General features: G+C 54.1%; 3 protein-coding genes across 4 annotated transcripts; 1 reads left to right on the plus strand and 2 right to left on the minus strand.

Moving 5' to 3' along the window:
* Positions 1-24: 24 nt before the first annotated feature.
* Positions 25-9523, minus strand: PINK1 (PTEN induced kinase 1). The gene is made up of 8 exons (XM_058039523.1): positions 9203-9523; positions 7063-7362; positions 6019-6122; positions 4218-4400; positions 3679-3842; positions 2586-2713; positions 1601-1837; positions 25-1214 (listed from the first exon to the last, which is right to left on the minus strand). The coding sequence occupies exons 1-8, from the start codon at positions 9521-9523 to the stop codon at positions 954-956; spliced, it is 1698 nt and encodes a 565-aa protein (XP_057895506.1). The 3' UTR covers positions 25-953.
* Positions 9524-11203: 1680 nt separating this feature from the next.
* Positions 11204-13637, minus strand: CDA (cytidine deaminase). 2 transcript variants are annotated; one of them, XR_009115514.1, is made up of 5 exons: positions 13333-13637; positions 12945-13056; positions 12643-12700; positions 11819-12002; positions 11204-11720 (listed from the first exon to the last, which is right to left on the minus strand). XR_009115514.1 is itself a non-coding variant. In XM_058039525.1 (4 exons), the coding sequence occupies exons 1-4, from the start codon at positions 13505-13507 to the stop codon at positions 11889-11891; spliced, it is 459 nt and encodes a 152-aa protein (XP_057895508.1). In that variant the 5' UTR covers positions 13508-13637; the 3' UTR covers positions 11777-11888. The 2 variants fall into 2 exon arrangements, 1 of the variants encoding a protein (XP_057895508.1); XM_058039525.1 differs by lacking the exon at positions 11204-11720 and having other exon boundaries at positions 11777-12002.
* Positions 13638-16540: 2903 nt separating this feature from the next.
* On the plus strand, positions 16541-17934 carry FAM43B (family with sequence similarity 43 member B). Its single transcript, XM_058039526.1, has one exon. The coding sequence runs from the start codon at positions 16833-16835 to the stop codon at positions 17721-17723; it is 891 nt and encodes a 296-aa protein (XP_057895509.1). The 5' UTR covers positions 16541-16832; the 3' UTR covers positions 17724-17934.
* Positions 17935-18379: the final 445 nt, after the last annotated feature.

Consider the following 18379-nt stretch of genomic DNA (forward strand, 5'->3'; position numbering starts at 1 on the left):
TGAGAGAACCCACGCAGCCACAGCCACATTAAATCTTTAATTTATTGTGCAACAAGCATAAATAACTTTCTCCCCAAGTTCCTCTAAACATAATTATAGCCATGAAATTGAATGCTGTTTCATAAACATGGCTGTTGTTATTTAAAGATCAATGTCTCTGTCCCCCACACCAAAGGATATTATTTCATTGAAGGAAACACAGACAGGTAAAAGAGCAGAGCATCACACTGAGCTCTTTAAGCAGGGGCTGCTGCCCAGCCTCACTCTGTTTGGAGCATTATCCCTAACTGGAGAGTCTGACTCAGCCTTGGACCCTGGGGCAGCCACCACCACAGAGCTACAACAGTTAAGAACAAGGATAAGCGGGATTTGAGGATGATGTGCTTCCACTATCCTGCGTACAACTGCGAGGTTTTTACTGCTGCTGACGCTCACGTTACCAGGCAGCACCTCATCAGGAAGATTTCAGGCTGTCATTTCACAGCTCAGAAGAAAATGAGTTTCAAACCACCATGGTTACCCCAAGAACAGAGACTGCAGTTCCCTTTGTCAGCTTGGATTTCTGTGTGTTAAATTGTTTCTCTGTAAAATGCAGCCAGACGGTGCCTCCTCCCAGTCACCCCTCTGAAAGGAATCTGCTTCACTCAACACACAACTTACAAGTCAATTAATTCCCAAACGGGAGCAAAACCAACCACAAACCTCTGGACACCTGCAAGGTCCACACTCCCGTCCCCCCCAGAGGGTAAGGAAGCAAGAAGGGCATCTCCTCTAGCAGAGACACAAAAGCAGCGTGGTTAACACTTGCTAGAGAGAAACTCAAGCTCCTAAACACAGGCCTGCAGCTTGTTCTCTAAAGCACTACAGGACTGCAGACAGACAGAAAGGACAAGTTCCTAAGTGCCTTTAGAAAGTGCCATTTATGTGGGATGCTCGTGTTCCAGGTGGTTCCTTCACCCAGAGTTGCTTCTCCATGCCAGCAAAAGGAATATTGCTGCCCAGAGGTCTTCGAACTCGAGGTTTGCCAAGAAGCACATCTTCATTTTGGTTTCTACCTGGCTCTTGTCTGCCAGCCTGTTGGTGAGCAGGGTGGCTGCAGACTGGCAGAGCAGCCAGGCGATCATCTGGTCAGGTTTCAGGGTCCTGGATGCCACAACACTGTCACCCCAGAGGCTCAGGTGCAGCACGTTGGCAGCCACCCTCGCAGACAACCTCTGCAAGAGGAAGGGGAGGGAAGGGGAGGGAGATTAGCTGATCCTGCTACACTCGGCCACATCACCAGCACGGAGCATTGGCACCTCCAAAACTCCCTGAAGCCCCCCCAAAGGCAACACCCTGTGAATCAGAAAGCTCTTTCAGACTACTTCTGTACATATATAATGTTGTGTGGAACCCTCCAGTGTGAGGTCTGGTCCTGACACAAACATCTGAAATAATTCAGCACCACTCAGTGAAGACTTTTTTGGTTTTGATACTTATATGTCATCCTTTGATCCTGCAGTGAGATCTGGCCTAACCCCTGTACCCACAGCCCTCCAGGGTAAAAAGATCTGCCAGGGGTACTCCCAAAGAGGATATCTTGAAGGCAACAGCTTCTTACCTTGTTGGGATCTCTCTGAAGCAGCATCTTTATCACCTGCCTCACCTCGAAGGGCACGTGGTCGGGCAGGCTTGGCAGCTGGTCCTCCTGGTAACTTCTGCTTTCCAGACTGGAGTCCCCGTGGCCATAGAAAGGATTGGCCAGGCCCAGGATCTCGTAGGCAATCGCTCCAACAGCCCAAGCATCAGCTTTGCTGTAGTTGATCACCGTGCCTGGACCAGGTGATGCTGTGATCACCTGCCACAGAGAGGGGGCTACTCAAATAAACAGCTCGAATGCAGCCTCTATGCTAAAATTCAATTTTTAATGCTCAAACCTGCATTTTCCCTGTAATAAACTTAGACACTGAACCCAAAGGTGAGTTGCATCTGAACCTGTGCTGTAAATATTCCCTATTGGCATGCTCTAAGCCTCTGGCACTGCTCAGCCCACTGGGATGCTGGGAGGAGTCTGAACATTGCGCTGAGGCTTTAGCTGTTGTCCCTGACCACCACTGCCAGAGTTCCAAGGGCTATCTCCTGCTGGAATTATGGAGACAGGAGACCTGCAGATGAACAACCGACACCACAGCAAGGTGCTCCAGGTCCAGCAGACAGTTAAGGGTGTCTTGGCTTTTATTATTTCTTATCATCAAAGAAATAAAAAGGAACTGTAAATAATTTCACAACAGTCTTGAACTTTAGCCAAAAGCTACTGTTGCAACTGCTGCATAAAATTCTTAATAGGCACATGGAAAGGAGCCTGAATAAATATTACAAAGTAAATTTGGGGGAGGGAAGGAAAAGCTGATTCTGCCTCTTAACACCAACTGATTACATTTCACCTGTTAGAGCTCACAGTGTCTATTTGACATAGTTCAGCAGAGATGTTTACCAAGCCTAACTCAAGGTAGGACACAAACCTTCTATGCCACCAAAACTTTTAGCCCCAACAACAGGACAAGCAGAAAACCAGCACCACAAAGCACTGCTACAGAGGGATTTACCTCAGGTGCCATAAGGCAGCCGTTGCCACCCCGATCCACGTAGGAGCTGGTGAAGGGCAGCCTCAGGCCGATGTTTTCATCCGCCAAACAGCAGCCAAAGTCAGTGATGACCAGCCAGGGACAGCCAGCTGTGAACAACACAGAGCTGCCAGAGTTAGGGCTCAGTTTGGGAGGACCTGGCAGCACCAAACAACACATCACATCAACACCCAGCTTGGTGTCCTCTGCAAACTGACTGAGGGGGAATTCGATCCCCTCATTAGATTGTGGGCAAAGACATTCAGCAGAGTGACCTGGTCTAGTGGGAGGTGTCCCTGTGCATGGCAGGGGGCTGGAATGAGAAGAGCTTTAAGGTCCCTTCCAGCCCAGGCCATTCCATCATTTTAGGATTCTAAATCCTGAGCTCTGGGGAACAGAGAATCCTCTGTCAGCTCTTGGGCTGGTCTACAGGAAGGCAGGGTGGATTCCAGTGGTCTCTCTGTGTCTCTCTCTCCCTGATACTCTTCAACCAAATTCTTCCACTCCTAATCACACAGATCTGCCTGCCTCCTATTGCTCCTGCCAATTTGAATCTCAATCACACCCAAAAAGAGCTCAGGTAATTAAAACTGCTGTTAGAGGCTGACAGGAGAACACGTAGAAGAAAATGCTGGATCCCTTCCCTCCCAACCCATGTTTCATCATCCCAGGGTGCAAGCACCATTAACCTGGCCATGAGGTGGGATTTTAAGAGGCTCTCTGTACTCTCTGGCTTGGGAAAGATGACAGAACCAAGAGTCTGAAGCAAAGGCTCCTGCAGCATCCCAAATGTGGCGTTCCCGGATGCTCCAGTCAATGCTGGCTGTGCTCATGCAATCCATCATCTCAGCAATGCACTGTGTCCATGCTAATGATCCAAAACCTCAGGCACAGACAGGATCAATGACTTGCTGCACTCACAGCAAATACTAAGCTAAAAACTAAACCTGAGATTATTCAAAAGGTTTGATGCTTCTTCCCCCAAACACGCAGCCGGGTGAGACTTCCCCGAATACAAATGTGATCAAATCACTTCTGTGAATTAACTGGCATTTATCCTCAGGGATCTACGTACCAGAATCAAATTCAACCAGGATGTTGTCAGACTTGAGGTCTCTGTGTGCTATTCCATGTCGAACAAGGTGGTCCACGCCTTCCAGGAGCTGCAGAATCATCACTGTGGAGAGGCGAACATCCGGAGTGTTCTCCTGCAGATACTGGCGCAGTGTGAAGGGGTAGCTAGGCAGAACAGGGCAAAAAATGGGAATTAGCATCCTGGAGGCTTATCATTGGCAGCTCAACCTCACTGTTGGCTCATCTCATTACTGATTCTACTCCATCTCTAGCAGTGTGCTCAGACTAGGGGTGAAGTTCAGGCTTAGAAGGGCAGACAAATGGGGACAAACTCCACATTTCTCACTTTAATTTGGGGTAATTATTACAAAGAACGGTTTGTCTTCATTGTGGAAGCACAGTCAGAACCTCAAGAACTTGGAACAGGTCCTGGGAGGCGTTTCCAAGAGCATACTCTGCTCTTTGGCAGCAGCCCAGACCCAAGCTTTGCAGGGACAGAGTGCCCAAGTCACATTAACCAGCTTCTTTCTCTCCACTTACTTCTTCATCACCAAGAAGAGCGTGCGGCTGTGACCGATCCCTCTGGGGTTCAGGCTCAATGGAAGCATGTCAGGATAGTCAGCAAAGGCTCCAGGCAGCAAAGGGACAGAGGATGTGAACGCTCGGATCACCTGGATTATATTGGGATGAGGCTGCAGCTTCTTCCTCCCAAGGACAGGATTTCTGTGCAGAGGAAAGACACCACAGATTGCACCAATGCCTCAGTCGGTTCTGCTGGATCCCAGGCACATTGCTGCTATTGCTGGAGCTACTTTTCATTATTATGGCCTGTCGTCCACACCAAAGGGTTCCCCAGCAGAGAGCAAACATGTTTTCTCAGCACTGGAAGCCTCATCAGAGAGAGATTAAAGCTGCACAGGGTGGATTACAGGACTGCACATTAAGCAAACAGTCAGACACTCACATCCTGGAATCCATTCACTGAGCAAGAGCATGGGCAGCAGTTTCATGGCCCATTTCCCAACCAGCACCTCAGCCCAGCACTTCCCAGGTGGATGCAGAGCACCCACAGCCTGTATGGACCCACTGCACCCACAGGCATCTCCCAGCACCTTCTCCAGAGCTCAGAATCAACCCCAGTGCCTCCCAGAGCAAACTGAGCCAACCAAGGTGTCACAGAGGCTCTTCAGTAACTGGATTTCCCTATTCACAATGGCCAAATAGGAAATAAGGTGCTTTACCTGCACTACAAACAGAGCTTTGATAAAAACCCTCAAACACAACATGCAGCCTTCATTTCACTCAAGCCCCCCGAGCCCTTCTATGCTGCTAACAAAGGCAGAGCCAGGCACAGGCTGCTTCTCCATTCAAAAACAGCTACAGCAGCTCTAGAGAGTAACACCCAAACGCAATTACTTTGTTAGACATAATAAAGGTCAACTTCACGCTGGGAGTATCAATTTAGAACCTCTATTTTATGGCAGAAGCAGGAAGCTCTCCCTACCCTGAAAAGCAGGTTACCTATTTGTCTGCAACACAGATCTCTCATCCCCTGAATGTCAAATATCCCTTTGGCTGCTCTGCTGCATTCCCAGCCAGCCACGGGCACAGCATTTATTATTCATTTGCATTGGCAGCCGGGATGGATTTGAAATTTAAATCAGACAATCTGGGCTGTGGACTCCATTGTTTCAAATGGAAAAAAAAAAAAAAAAGATGCATTTCTGAACAAAATGATAGCTAACTTGAGGTAATTTAGAAGTTTCCATGAGATTTTCCACCTTCATGCTGTTTGCTCACTTCCCACTCAGGTCAAAGAGTACACACTAATCATTTCCATTTCCCTTCTCACCAGTTTTCCTGCACTAAAACAGTTTCAACCTACCTGTCCAGCAGCCATCTTATCCCACACCAGTTCTCAAACCTCACAGTCAAGTTGTATTACGGTGAAATCATTTGATGTTTAATACACTCAAACTGTTACCGATTGCAGCGGTGCAATAAAAATGCATCACAATACGAATTTAAATGGTGTTCACCCAGTGGCTCCTCCAGCCCTTACCTCAGCAAATGCCAACACATTTCAACACAGGGAAGCTAAGACACAGCCACTAGACCCTGGTGGGACCCCAAATGCTCCCAAATTCTTGGTGCACCCTTTCAACCCCCTCTGGACCACATACTTTAGCAATACAATTCCCTGCATGCCAACAAAACTTAACAATCCCCAGGTTTACCTGCTTTCAGCAGCTATTCTAGAAAGCCCTGCCCACCTCCTTAACAGTACAAATTGCTGCAAAATCAATCAAGGGATAAGACCAGCACCTTGGCACCTCCATACCTGCGGCCAGAGACAGCTCCGTATTCCCCGGACAAGGCCAGGCCTGTGGCTGGGACGAGCTCTCGGCCCATGGCGTCCAGGATGGCTTCACTCGAGGAACCAGCCTGCAACAACAACCACACCCATGTGGGCTCCAGCTCTGAAATCACCCCGGCCCAAAGCAAGCTGAGAGCAGATCATCCTGATGCTGGCACCACGTCTGGAGCTGGGTTGACTGAGATCAGATTCCAGGACTTCCCTCCCTTGAAAACCAAGGAAGGCATTTAACCACTTAAAGATCTCACTAAGGGAGGCCACAAGGCCTTTATTTGCAGAAAGAAATCTATTTGTCACTTCAAATGCACCCTTGACTGTCAGCAATCCAAACTACACCTTAGCACTCACTTTCACCTTCCAAACCCAAGTGGAAGAGCCCACAGCTAAATGCCAGGCTACATCTGGAGACTAAGGGATTCCAGATGTTTGCATTTTGGAAGATTCTCTTGAAATATTCACTTGTCACATCAATGGGGAAAGCCAGGTAGATTTTTTTAAACATGGAAGAGCCACATTGAGGAACTGGATCTCCAGTCACCCAGGCTGGGAAACATGGAGCAGATCTTGGACAGTCACTGCACAGCAAGGGGACACAGCAGACAGGTTACTGTGCACCCTGAAACTACTGACTCTTCAGGAAGAAAACCCATCTCTGTCCTGACACTGACAGGACACCAACTCCTAAATCACTGGCAGTAATGACTTTCCCCTTCTTAGACTTTTCCAATGGAGCCAGCTCAGAAAACCTTTTCTTCCCAAAACATCACCCCCATACCTAAGAGCTCCAGCAGCAGCTCTCAGTGCTGATTCCAGAGGATGACGAATGCCAATTACCTCGCTCTGGGGCTCTGCACTAACACTCGACATCTCCAGTCTCACCTACCAACAGCTTTGTTGTGACACACTCATCCTGCACTCCATAATTAGTGCTTTCAACACTTCAGTATTAAACATTCCAGCCAGAATTCCCCAGCTACAGACACGGGGGATTCGGCGCCGACTCCTTACCGAAATGTTCCACATCATTTTGATGGCTAAGGGAAAAGCCCCCTGCGGTTGGTGCTTCACCACAGGCTCCTCTTCAGCGCCCTGGGAAGCTGAGGCAGGCTGCTGCTGCAGGGCTGGGAGAGGGCTGCTCTGAGCAGGATCCTGAGGAGCAGGGCAGAAGGGAATGGCTGCCTCGTACACAGCGGCGCTGCAGCCCTTCCCGATGGGCTGCCCGATGAGATACTCCTCCAGCTTGAAGCCCTGCCAGCGCAAGGAGCTCAGGGGATCTTTCTGCGGCTTGTTCTTCCCAACAAACACGGTCTGAAAGGAACACGAACAGGAACAGGAAAACCTGCTCAGTTAGCCCAGATTTCCCAGTGAAGGAGAACTTGGTGTGTGTCAGTGGTATTACACGTCCTGGTGGGATGGTCCAACCTGAATGTTTCAATCAGACTCTAAGCACTGGGCTCAAATCACTGTAACCACACGAAAGATCATCTGCAGGCCATATATTTTGTATGATAAAATTTACCCCTAAACCAGTCTTTTCTAAAGGTGCCCTTTTTAAGGGAAGAAGAGGAACCAGGAGGGGGAGTCATTTGCCAATCTAGAATATATTTTCCCAGGGAAGCTGTGGCTGCTCCATCCCTGTAATTGTCCAAGTCCAGGCTGGACAGGGCTTGGAGCAAGCTGGCAGAGTGGAAGGTGTCCTTGCCCTGGCAGAGGTGGAAAGAGATGGGCCTTAAAGTCCCTTCCAGGCCAAACCATTCCATGATTCCATGATTGTGTAAAGAGAAGTTTAACTGAACACTTCTGAAATCAGATGCATTATTACACTTTTCTCCCTCTCCATAAACAAACCAGTCAAACAGCATTTTAAAGAAAATTGAATTAAAAGCAGCAACAGAAAAAACAGTGGCCTTTTTGTGGCAGTCAGCTGTGAGGGCTGATTAGTGTGAGGAAGAGTGAATCTATGATGGGAGGGAGCTGGGGCAGAAAATCAAGAGATGTGGAAAAACAGCACACAGGAGGCTGTTCTGGAGTTTCATCACAGTTCATGATCCTACAGGTCTGGTGCTGCCCCACCTGTCACCATACCAATACAAACAAGTGGCCTTCTCCGTGAGCTGCAGCCCCAAAGCAGTTGGTGACACCCTAGGGATGTGTCACTGGACACAGACCAGGGACAGCAAATGGAACAACCCAGCAAGGACAGAGGAGAGAAAGCATCCTCTTCAGAAGAAACTTCAGGAATGTGTCTGCTGGTCGGTGGAGCAGGTGACAGCTGGCTCTGAGCACCAGAGGTCTATTTTTACCCAGGAAATAAGTTCAGTACCATCCATGCCCCATGCCCTGCCAGCACGGCCTGTCCCAGCGCCACAGGGTCCCCATGGGCATCAACATCAGTGTCCTGGGACATGAAACCCCTCCAGCCAGGGGTGGAGGGACAGGGAGTGAGGGTCCCTTGCTTTTGAAAGTACCTGCTTTAGGGTGATGAGGGGCTGCTGAGTGAGAGGCTCCCCCATGACCCTATTTTTGGTTAGAAAGAAGTGCCTGTGGGGCTGCTCCCAGCACCCCTCCTTTGGGGAGGTGCCTGAGGGCTGCTCATTGCAGCACTCCCAACATTCCTTGGGGGGAGATGGGCAGGTGTCAGTGTGCCCTTCACAGGGGCTCTCGGGGGGCTCCCCACAGCAGTGACCCCCCTTCCCTTCATGAGGGGTGACTGAGGGGCTCCATCAAACACGGCTCTGCCCTTCAGCAAGGGAGTCTGGAGAGCTCCCCAGAGCAGTGACCACCCCCGTCCCCTTCAGAGGGGACATCTGAGGGGTTCCTCACAAGAATCCCCCTTCCCTTTACGGATGATGTCTGGCAGCTTCTCCAGAGCAATGAGCACTACCCTTAGTGGAGGTGTCTGAGGGACCCTCAGACCCTTCATGGGAGGGCGTGTCTATGCGGCTCCCCCCAGCACTGACACTCTGTGCCGCTCATGGGGCGGCTCAAAGGGCTCCACACATCGAGGATCACTCTCTCTCATGAAGGATATCTGGAGGCCTGCGACTCCCCGTGCCCTTCTGGGGAGGTGACTGAACGCCTCCCCCCCCGGCAAGGCCCTCCCTCCCCCTCACGGAGTGCCCAGCGGGACCCCCGGGCCGCTTCCCACCTGGATGTGGCGACACGCCGCCTCAGCCCGGCGCTGCTCCTCCAGGCGCGGCTCCACCAGGCCCAGCGCCATGGCCAGCGCCAGGCAGACGCCGCCGCGGCCCCGCCGCGCAACGGCCGCCAGCCCGCCCGCCGGGCCGCGCAGGAAGAGGCGGCGGGCGGCCGGCAGCCAGGCCAGCCAGGGCCGCCATGGGGCGGGCGGCGCGGCGGGAGCGGGCGCGGGCCCGGGGCGGGGGTCGGGGCGGGGGGCGCGGGGCGCGCAGGGCGGGCGGCACCGCGGGAGGAGCCGCAGGGCCCGGGCCAGCAGCAGCCGCACCGCCATGGCCAGCGCGTCACCGCGGGGGGCGGGGCCAGCGCGGGCCAATGGCCACAGGCCTCGCCCGGAAACCACGCCCACCGGGGCGCGAAACCACGCCCCCGGCACGGGACGGGGACGGTGTGGGAACGGGCGGGGAACGGAATGGGAGAGGGAATGGGCATGGAATGGGGCAGGGAGTGGGGCAGGGAATGGGCATGGAATGGGGCAGGGAATGGGGCAGGGAGTGGGGCAGGGAATGGGCATGGAATGGGGCAGGGAGTGGGGCAGGGAATGGGCATGGAATGGGGCAGGGAGTGGGCAGGGAATGGGCATGGAATGGGGCAGGGAGTGGGGCAGGGAATGGGCATGGAATGGGGCAGGGAATGGGCATGGAATGGGGCAGGGAATGGGACAGGGAATGGGCATGGAATGGGGCAGGGAATGGGCATGGAATGGGGCAGGGAATGGGACAGGGAATGGGCATGGAATGGGGCAGGGAGTGGAGCAGGGAATGGGCATGGAATGGGGCAGGGAATGGGACAGGGAATGGAGCAGGGAATGGGACAGGGAATGGGGCAGGGAGTGGGAAGGGAATGGGCATGGAATGGGGCAGGGAATGGGACAGGGAATGGGGCAGGGAGTGGGGTAGGGAATGGGGCAGGGAGTGGGGCAGGGAATGGGCATGGAATGGGGCAGGGAGTGGGCAGGGAATGGGCATGGAATGGGGCAGGGAGTGGGACAGGGAATGGGCATGGAATGGAGCAGGGAATGGGTACAGAATGGGGCAGGGAATGGGGCAGGTAGTGGGCAGGGAATGGGACAGGGAATGGGCACGGAATGGGGCATGGAGTGGGACAGGGAATGGGGCATGGAGCGAAGTGTGGAAACGGGCATGGAATGGGGCATGGAGACAGGCAGGGAGCACGGCATGGGAGTGGGACATGGAATGGGGCATAGAGCAAGACACGGAGCGTGGAGTGTGGTACTGAACAAGGCATGGAAGGGGACATGTAGCAAGGCATAAAGCAGGATATGGAAGGGGAGATGAAATGGGGCATCAAGCAGGGCATGGAATGGGTCATGGAACAGGGCACAGAGCAGGGTGCAACCAAGGTAAAGCCTTGTGCAATGCAGGTCATGGATGCCACTGCTGGGAGTGCCTTGGCATGGATGACAGCACTGCCCTGGAAACAGCCAGGGCACAGCCCAGTGTGTGGAATCGTCAAATCACAGAATCACAGACTGATTTGGGCTGGAGAGGACCTCAAAGCCCATCCAGTCCCACCCTTGCCATGGCACGGACACCTTCCACTGTCCCAGCTTGCTCCAAGCCCTGTCCAACCTGACCTTGGACTCTTGCAGGGATCCAGGGGCAGCCACAGCTGCTCTGGGCGCCCTGTGCCAGAATCCCTCCCTGCTGCCCGTGCTGTGGGATCAGCCCCACAGCCGAGGCACATCCAGCCTCTCATCCACCAGCCTCTCCAAGTCCTTCCCAGCAGGAGTGTTCTCCTTGCCCCAGCCATTACAGACACTGAGGGATTCCCCTGAGCCAGGGGCAGCGCCCTGCACTCGGCTCTGCTGAACCTCATGAGGCTCCCAGGGCACATCCAGCACCCCCAGCCCTGCCAGGACAGCCCCAGGACCCCACTCCCTGTGTTTCATCACTTGCTACAACTGCAGGAGATAAACCAGAACTGCTTTTATTTCACTTGGCCATGGCAGAAATGCTCAACCCAGCTCTGGTTGGGAAATGTAATGAATTCATTTATCATTCTATTACAAATCAATATTCAATCAAGAAATGGCATTATCCTGGAGGCACAAAACCCTCCAGAAGACCCCAAAAACTTGTCCTCTTCTTCACCCCAAACAGAATAAAAGCAAGGAAAACAAGCTGGAAAGAAAGGAGCAAAGGACATGGTCAGTGCAATAACCATCCTGCAATCCATGTAATCTGGATTGGGTCACTAATTACTGCTGGGGTTGATGGACCTTTTCCCTCTTGCTTTCACTTCTTTTTGCAGCTGAAGGACCCAGCACTTTCCCAAGCAATGATTTTGCATTATTCAGGAGTGGTTTCTCTACCAAAGCCTGTTTGAGTTCTGCACCAAAGCCATGTCCTCCCTTGCCTACAGGGATGTCTGGACGCATTTTTTACTAATAACAGGGAATTTCTATGATTTGATTTTGCCATTTCCTCGGGGCAAGGTGGAGCTGGAGCCTGCAAATCAACACTGAATTAGAAGATGAGACAGAGGAACAGGCAACTTAACAGTATAAACAAATTTCCCACTGTGTTGTCCCCAAAAAGTTGCTTACAGGCTGAGAAAATCAGGGAAAACCATTGTCCCCTGTGCCTAAGGGCAAAGGCTGGTGGTGGCCACACTGCTCAGACCTTCTTCAGGTCCTCAGGACCAAAGGAGGTAGGCAGCAGCTCCTCCAGCTTCTTGACAATGTAGGTGCCATCTCCTTTGGTCAGGTAGACATCCCAGTCTGTGCCAAACTAGAGGAGGAGAAAGAAGAGCCAGATGAGGGAGAAGAAGGGAAGAACCTGCATTTCTTCCCCAAATTACTCATATACCCCATTTTCTCAGGTCCACAGGGAGCATCCCCCTCTATTACATGTATTTTGGTTGGCTTATTAGCATTACCTCCCCCAGAGGATATTTTGGGCTCAGATCCTGTGTTTTTACCAACACTGTGAGCCCCAGTGCCTCTGAACCTGCTGAATCTGACCCTCGAGCAGAGCCCCACGACCCATTAAATATTAACAACCCCAAAACAAAGTGTGGGTGCTGGGATTCCCGTGCAGAAAGGAGACAAGAGCTGGACAGGATCTGTGGGAAGCTCAGCTTTTGCAGGAAAACCCCCGTTTCCAGGCTTGCCAGAGCAAGGACTCAAGGGCAAATCCCTGCACCTGGAAGGTGAGATAAGGAATTCCCCCTGAACACCCACCCAGGGCTGGAATAACCCTTTGCCAGGAGATAATGAAATTTGAGGAGCCTGGAGCCAGCCCTGGGGCCGAGGATGGGGGGCTTGCACCCTCCTTGGAACCTCCAGGTGTTTTAGGGGCAGATGCCTGGGGTCAGGGGATGGTGTCTGGGGTCAGGGAATGAGCCATGGAGCCCCACACGAGCTGTCACCTCTCTCATCACTTGTCTGCAGGCGCCACAGGGTGTGATGAAGTCGTCCCCCATGTCACTGCCAAAGGAGAAGGGCACAGAGTTCTGAGGTCAGAGGACGGGAGAACACCTGCAGAAGACCTTCATGCCTCGATAAATACAGAGCTGCAACAGATTTGCCCCCCAATTCCTCCAAAAACACCATGCAAAAACTTCATTTCCCTCCCCAAACCATGGAGCTGCTGCAAAAGAAGCCGTCCCAGGGGTTGTCTGCTGGTTCCCCACCCCATCCCTCAGCACTGCAGCTCTCAGAGCACCCTCACCTGGCGATGGCCATGGCCTTGAAGCTGGTGTGCCCCTCAGAGATGGCTTTTTGGATGGCACCGCGCTCGGCACACATCCCCAGGCTGTAGCAGGCGTTCTCCACGTTGCACCCTGCAGGCACAATCCCGGCATCAGCCGCTCCAAACCCCACCAGCTCCTTTCTCCCCAGGGAATTGACAAAGAAAAGCCATTTTCCCTGCTTCCCTTATTTATTTTCCCATCAGCTGTGATCTTTGGCTCAGTCCGGGATGGCGGCTGCCAGCAGGCAGCGGGGGAGGACACACAACACCAGCACCCCGGCATGACCCCGCTACACCCTCACAAGTGACCCAAGGCCGGCTGGGGGCTCCCCAAAATCCCGGGAGGGGGTGTCAGATCCCATCTTACCCGAGAAGATCTCCCCTCCGGCGGTGAGCAGCGCAGCTCCCACCGGGAAGCGGCTATAGGGGCAATAGGCGCAGCTTTTGGCCTCGCGGCTGCGGCGCAGCAGGAGCTGGAGATGGTCACCCTGGGGCTGGCCCGGGGGGACAGCAGGGAGCGGGTGCTGCCCGCTTCTCTCCATGGCCGCAGCTGCCTGCCCTGCCCGCTGACGCCGCGGTTAAATATTTCCTCGCCTGGAAAATAGGCTGGCCGGGACACCGGGATAACGCCCCGGCACGCAGCTGTCCCCACTGCTCCTCAGGGACGGCTGCTTTTGCAGCAGCTCCATGGTTTGGGGAGGGAAATGAAGTTTTTGCATGGTGTTTTTGGAGGAATTGGGGGGCAAATCTGTTGCAGCTCTGTATTTATCGAGACATGAAGGTCTTCTGCAGGTGTTCTCCCCTCCTCTGACCTCAGGGCTCTGTGCCCTTCTCCTTTGGCAGTGACATGGGGGACGACTTCATCACACCCTGTGGCGCCTGCAGACAAGTGATGAGAGAGGTGACAGCTCGTGTGGGGCTCCATGGCTCATTCCCTGACCCCAGACACCATCCCCTGACCCCAGGCATCTGCCCCTAAAACACCTGGAGGTTCCAAGGAGGGTGCAAGCCCCCCATCCTCAGCCCCAGGGCTGGCTCCAGGCTCCTCAAATTTCATTATCTCCTGGCAAAGGGTTATTCCAGCCCTGGGTGGGTGTTCAGGGGGAATTCCTTATCTCACCTTCCAGGTGCAGGGATTTGCCCTTGAGTCCTTGCTCTGGCAAGCCTGAAAATGGTGATTTTCCTGCAAAAGCTGAGCTGAACTCTGGGAAGCATCCTCAGGGGCAGCCCTGGCCCCCACAGCACCGTGTGCAGGGATTCCCACATCCTCTCCCTTCCTGCTGCCTCATTTTCTCCATTTTCTCCTGGTTTTTATTTACTTCCTCCTTTCTCTGTCCCAGCAGAACATTTTTCCGCCGCCATCCTGGAGGTTTTTTCCTCCTCAGTTCAAAACTGGTTCTGTGGCTCCAAAGGAAAATGTCCTTAAATCATTCCTGATGGGAAGGAACAACAGCTCCTGATCAGTGAGATCAAAGGAAATAAATTAATAAGATTAAAAGCATTAAAAAATTATCATAAAAATTATATTTTCCCAGGTCTTCTAACTACAAGCAGCAGGGGAATCTGGCTGAAGACACAGGTCAAAAGCCAATTTCAGATGCCCTCATGCTGGAGTCCAAATTCAGTTTGGCTGGTGCTTCCATGGGAATCAGCCCACACAAGGTAAAGGGCTCCCAGGTGATCATCAAATTGCTTTTTAATTAAAGATTTCTCTATTTTTCCCCTTGCCCAAGGAGCTTCCTGCCCCATTTTCTAGCTGCAAGGACAGTTGTCACAGGTCCCAGGGATTTATCACTGGGATTTTTGTCCAGTTTGTTTGATTTTGGGAGGATTTTGACCTCACCTGCTGGTTTTGCCATCAAATCTTGCTGCTGGGTCACCGAGGAGCCACAACAGGCTGGGAAGCAGCATCCAAATTGGGAGTGGCTTCTGATAGGGCTGAAACTCCAGGAGCTGAAACTGAGTATGGGACAGTGAGACCACCACAGGCACCCCAAGAAACCAAATCTGGGATGCTGAGATCTGTATTGTCCAAGGGATAACCAGGAAATCCATCTCCCACACACTGCCAGGGTGCTTGTTCCCTCTGGAGCCCAGCAATGACAGTTCACTATTTGCCAGGACAGTGAGTGAGAGGAGGGATTGGCAGCCCTGAACCAGCCCACAACTCTTTTTCTCAGCTTTCAAGTGCAAATCCAGGTTGTTTTCTCCTATATACAGCGCGGTGCAGAGCCTCCCTTGCCCCCCAAAATCTGGGAGAAAATAAGAAAACCTATTTTCTAGAAAATAGGAAAACCAGTCCTAGGGCAACTTGTGGGTGGCACTGTGGGATCAAACCAGGGTAGAGGGACACCACAGCCCACCCGACCCCAATAATGTGGGATCTCTAAATAAAGAAGCTTCCAGGGTGGGTGCACATCTGCCCTCTCAATATGAACACTGAGCAAGTAAACACAGCCCTCACCTCAGTCAACAAGAATAGAAATTATGAAAGACAGAGGCTTGCATGGATAGAAATCTCCCTCATTAACACTAATTCCCTAATTGCCATCTCCCCAAAACCATCCTTGCACTGGGAGCAAACCATACAGCCCATGTTTGCATCAGAAAAGCTGAAAAACAGACAAATTCATGCATTTTTTATTATTTTGGCTGCAAAATCCTACAAGGCTGTCAAGGCCGCGGCAGTGAGAGAGTGGGGCTGGTGCTGTCTGCCTGTGAAGCTGCTATTTTAAGGTTGTATTTGCTTCACTCAAACTGCAGAAAATCTGGGAAGCTGCTGGGAAATGGCTTCCCGTTCCCTGCAACACCCCACTCTGATTTTCTTCCCCAAGCAGACTGAAAGTGGGGGAACATGGTGTTATTCTACCCCTTTCTCCTCTCCGTTTTTTTAATTCCAAGGCGAACAGAGCATCCCCAAGCCCAGGGGTCTCCCTGCTTTATGTCCAGATGGCAAAAAAAAAAAAAAAAAAAAAAAAAAAAAAAAAGGTGGAAACCAGGGTTTGAGCCAAAGACACTGAATCCTGAGCAGCCTCAGACTCCACTGCAGGGCTGAAACCTTGCAGTGCTCCCCAAAAAATTCCCCCCAAGCTGTGCCATGGGGAAATAAAATAACATTCCATTTCTCCTGGAGAGAAGCTGTCCTAGGGCCTTGGCCAGAGATAAAAGCAACAGGTTAAAAGCCAGCTCAGCCCAAAAGGAGAGGAGAAGCAAGGAGATCTGACTGGCTTGGAAATAACAGGAGCAAATGGGAGGTTTGGAGGAAAAAACGCCAGCAAACCTGCAGGATCCGCAAATCCTGGCACACACCCTTGTGACACGTATTGATTTGGGGGGGAAGCCCCCACCTTTTTGTCGTTCCCGTGTTAGAAGCCATCATCTGACCCTCCCCAAATCATCCCCCCCCCAGGGTGGGAAATGAGGGAATTTCCCCTGACGCCGGTGGGTTCGGCGCTGGGGGTCTGGCTGCTGCACGGGGATGGGGGGCTGGCTTCCCCCCGGCTTCCTCTCCCTCCGGGGCACGGAGCGGGCGCGCACGGGGCCGCTCACCGGCGGGGGCCGCTCACCGGCGGCTCCCCGCGTGCTCGGGGAGGTGGAGCAGCCCACGGAGGAGCCGCGTCCCCGCAGCCGCCGCCGCCGCTCCCGCAGCATCAGGCGCAGGCGGCACCCGGAACGCGGCGGCTCCTCGGCTCCGCAGCCTCCTCCGTGGGCAGCCGGATCGGACACGGGGCCGCGTCCCGCTGCCGGGGTAGGGCACGACACCCCCTGCGCGGGGGGCGCGGGGACACCCCCCAGACCGGCTCCGGGGCTTGGGGGGGTGGTCCCGCTGCTTGCGAGCGAGGCCGGCGGTAGCGGAGCGGAGCCGAGATGCTGCCCTGGCGCCGGAGCAAGTTCGTGCTGGTGGAAAATGAACGTAAGTGCAAAGGCAAGAGCCTGGGGCCGGGGCTGAGCTACGCGGCGCTGCTGGCCGGCTTCCTCCGCTCCTGCCCGGACCTGCTGCCCGAGTGCCCGCTGGAGCGCCTGGGCAGCGTCTTCCGCGGGAAGCGCCAGAAAGTGGAGCTGAACAAGGAGGACCCGACGTACACGGTGAGGTACCTGGGCAACGCCGTCACCCTGCACGCCAAGGGCGAGGGCTGCACCGAGGAGGCGGTGGGCAAGATCTGGGCCAAGAGCGAGGCGGGCGCCGGCGGGGCCAAGATGACGCTGACGCTGGGCCCTCATGGCATCCGCATGACGCCCTGCGAGAAGGGGGCCCGCCGGCCGGGCCACGCGTACCTGCTGCACCGCATCACCTACTGCGCCGCCGACCGCCGGCACCCCAAGGTGTTCGCCTGGGTGTACCGGCACCAGGTGAAGAACAAGGCGGTGGTGCTGCGCTGCCACGCCGTGCTGGTCTCCAAGGCCGACAAGGCGCGCGCCATGGCCCTGCTCCTCTACCAGACCTCGGCCTCCGCCTTCAACGAGTTCAAGCGCCTCAAGAGACAGAGCGATTTCCGCCACGTCCAGCAGCAGCTCCTGGGCGACGCCATCGTGCCCTTGGTGCCGCTCCGCAGGCTGCTCAACGCCAAGTGTCCCTACCGGCCGCCGGCCGAGCGGGCCCGCTGCGCCCCAAGGCTCAGCTCCATCCTGGAGGAGGAGGAGGATGAGGCCTTCGGCGCCGGGCCGCCCCTGGGGGACCCCGAGCGAGCGGCCGTGCTGCGGCTGGCCAGCGACATGAGGGGCTGCAGCCTGCGCGGGCCCCGCGCCGCCGTGTGCTGAGCGCCGGCGGGACACGAGGTGCCCTCGGTGCGCCCCGAGCCGGTGCCGGACCCTCCTCGGGGAGCAATCTGGACAAGACGGCGCCTCCGTCTGCAGGAAGACCCATGGTGGGGGTGGGTTTGCACCCCAGGGACCCCCCCGGCCCCGCACATGAACCTCCTCTCGTGCCTCCTCCACAGCGGCCATAATAATAAAATGAATGTGTGTTTTCTGCGGTGTGACGGCGCCTGTGTCTCGCCCGGACCCCGGCGGACGACAGAGTAAAGCTCGGCTCTGAGGCAGTCTGGGGGGTTTATATTGCTTTTACCCCTCGAAAGGCAAGCCGAGGAGGGGGGGCTGCGGGGTCCACGGTGCTTTCCTGCGGCACCGAGGGCGGGGGAGAGCTGATCTGTGTAGTCATGGCAACTTGAATTTTTAAATATAGAGCTGGGGGGGAGGCGCTGCCGCCCACGTCGGGGGAGCAGTGATGGGGGTTTGGCCCCTTGGACCCCACTGGAGAGCACAACTTGTCTACACCCCCCCTCCCACTCCAGATTAGCACCTAGGGCCTGAAGATCAATAATTTACAAAAAATTGCTATTTTTTTCCTTCCCCTTTTGCTGCTTTCCCAGAATAAGCGATGGTAAGGAGATGCGGGGTTGGGGGTGTGGGTGGGT

The sequence above is a fragment of the Melospiza georgiana genome, chromosome 22, assembly GCF_028018845.1.
Source record: "Melospiza georgiana isolate bMelGeo1 chromosome 22, bMelGeo1.pri, whole genome shotgun sequence".
Classification (NCBI taxonomy): Eukaryota; Metazoa; Chordata; class Aves; order Passeriformes; family Passerellidae; genus Melospiza; species Melospiza georgiana.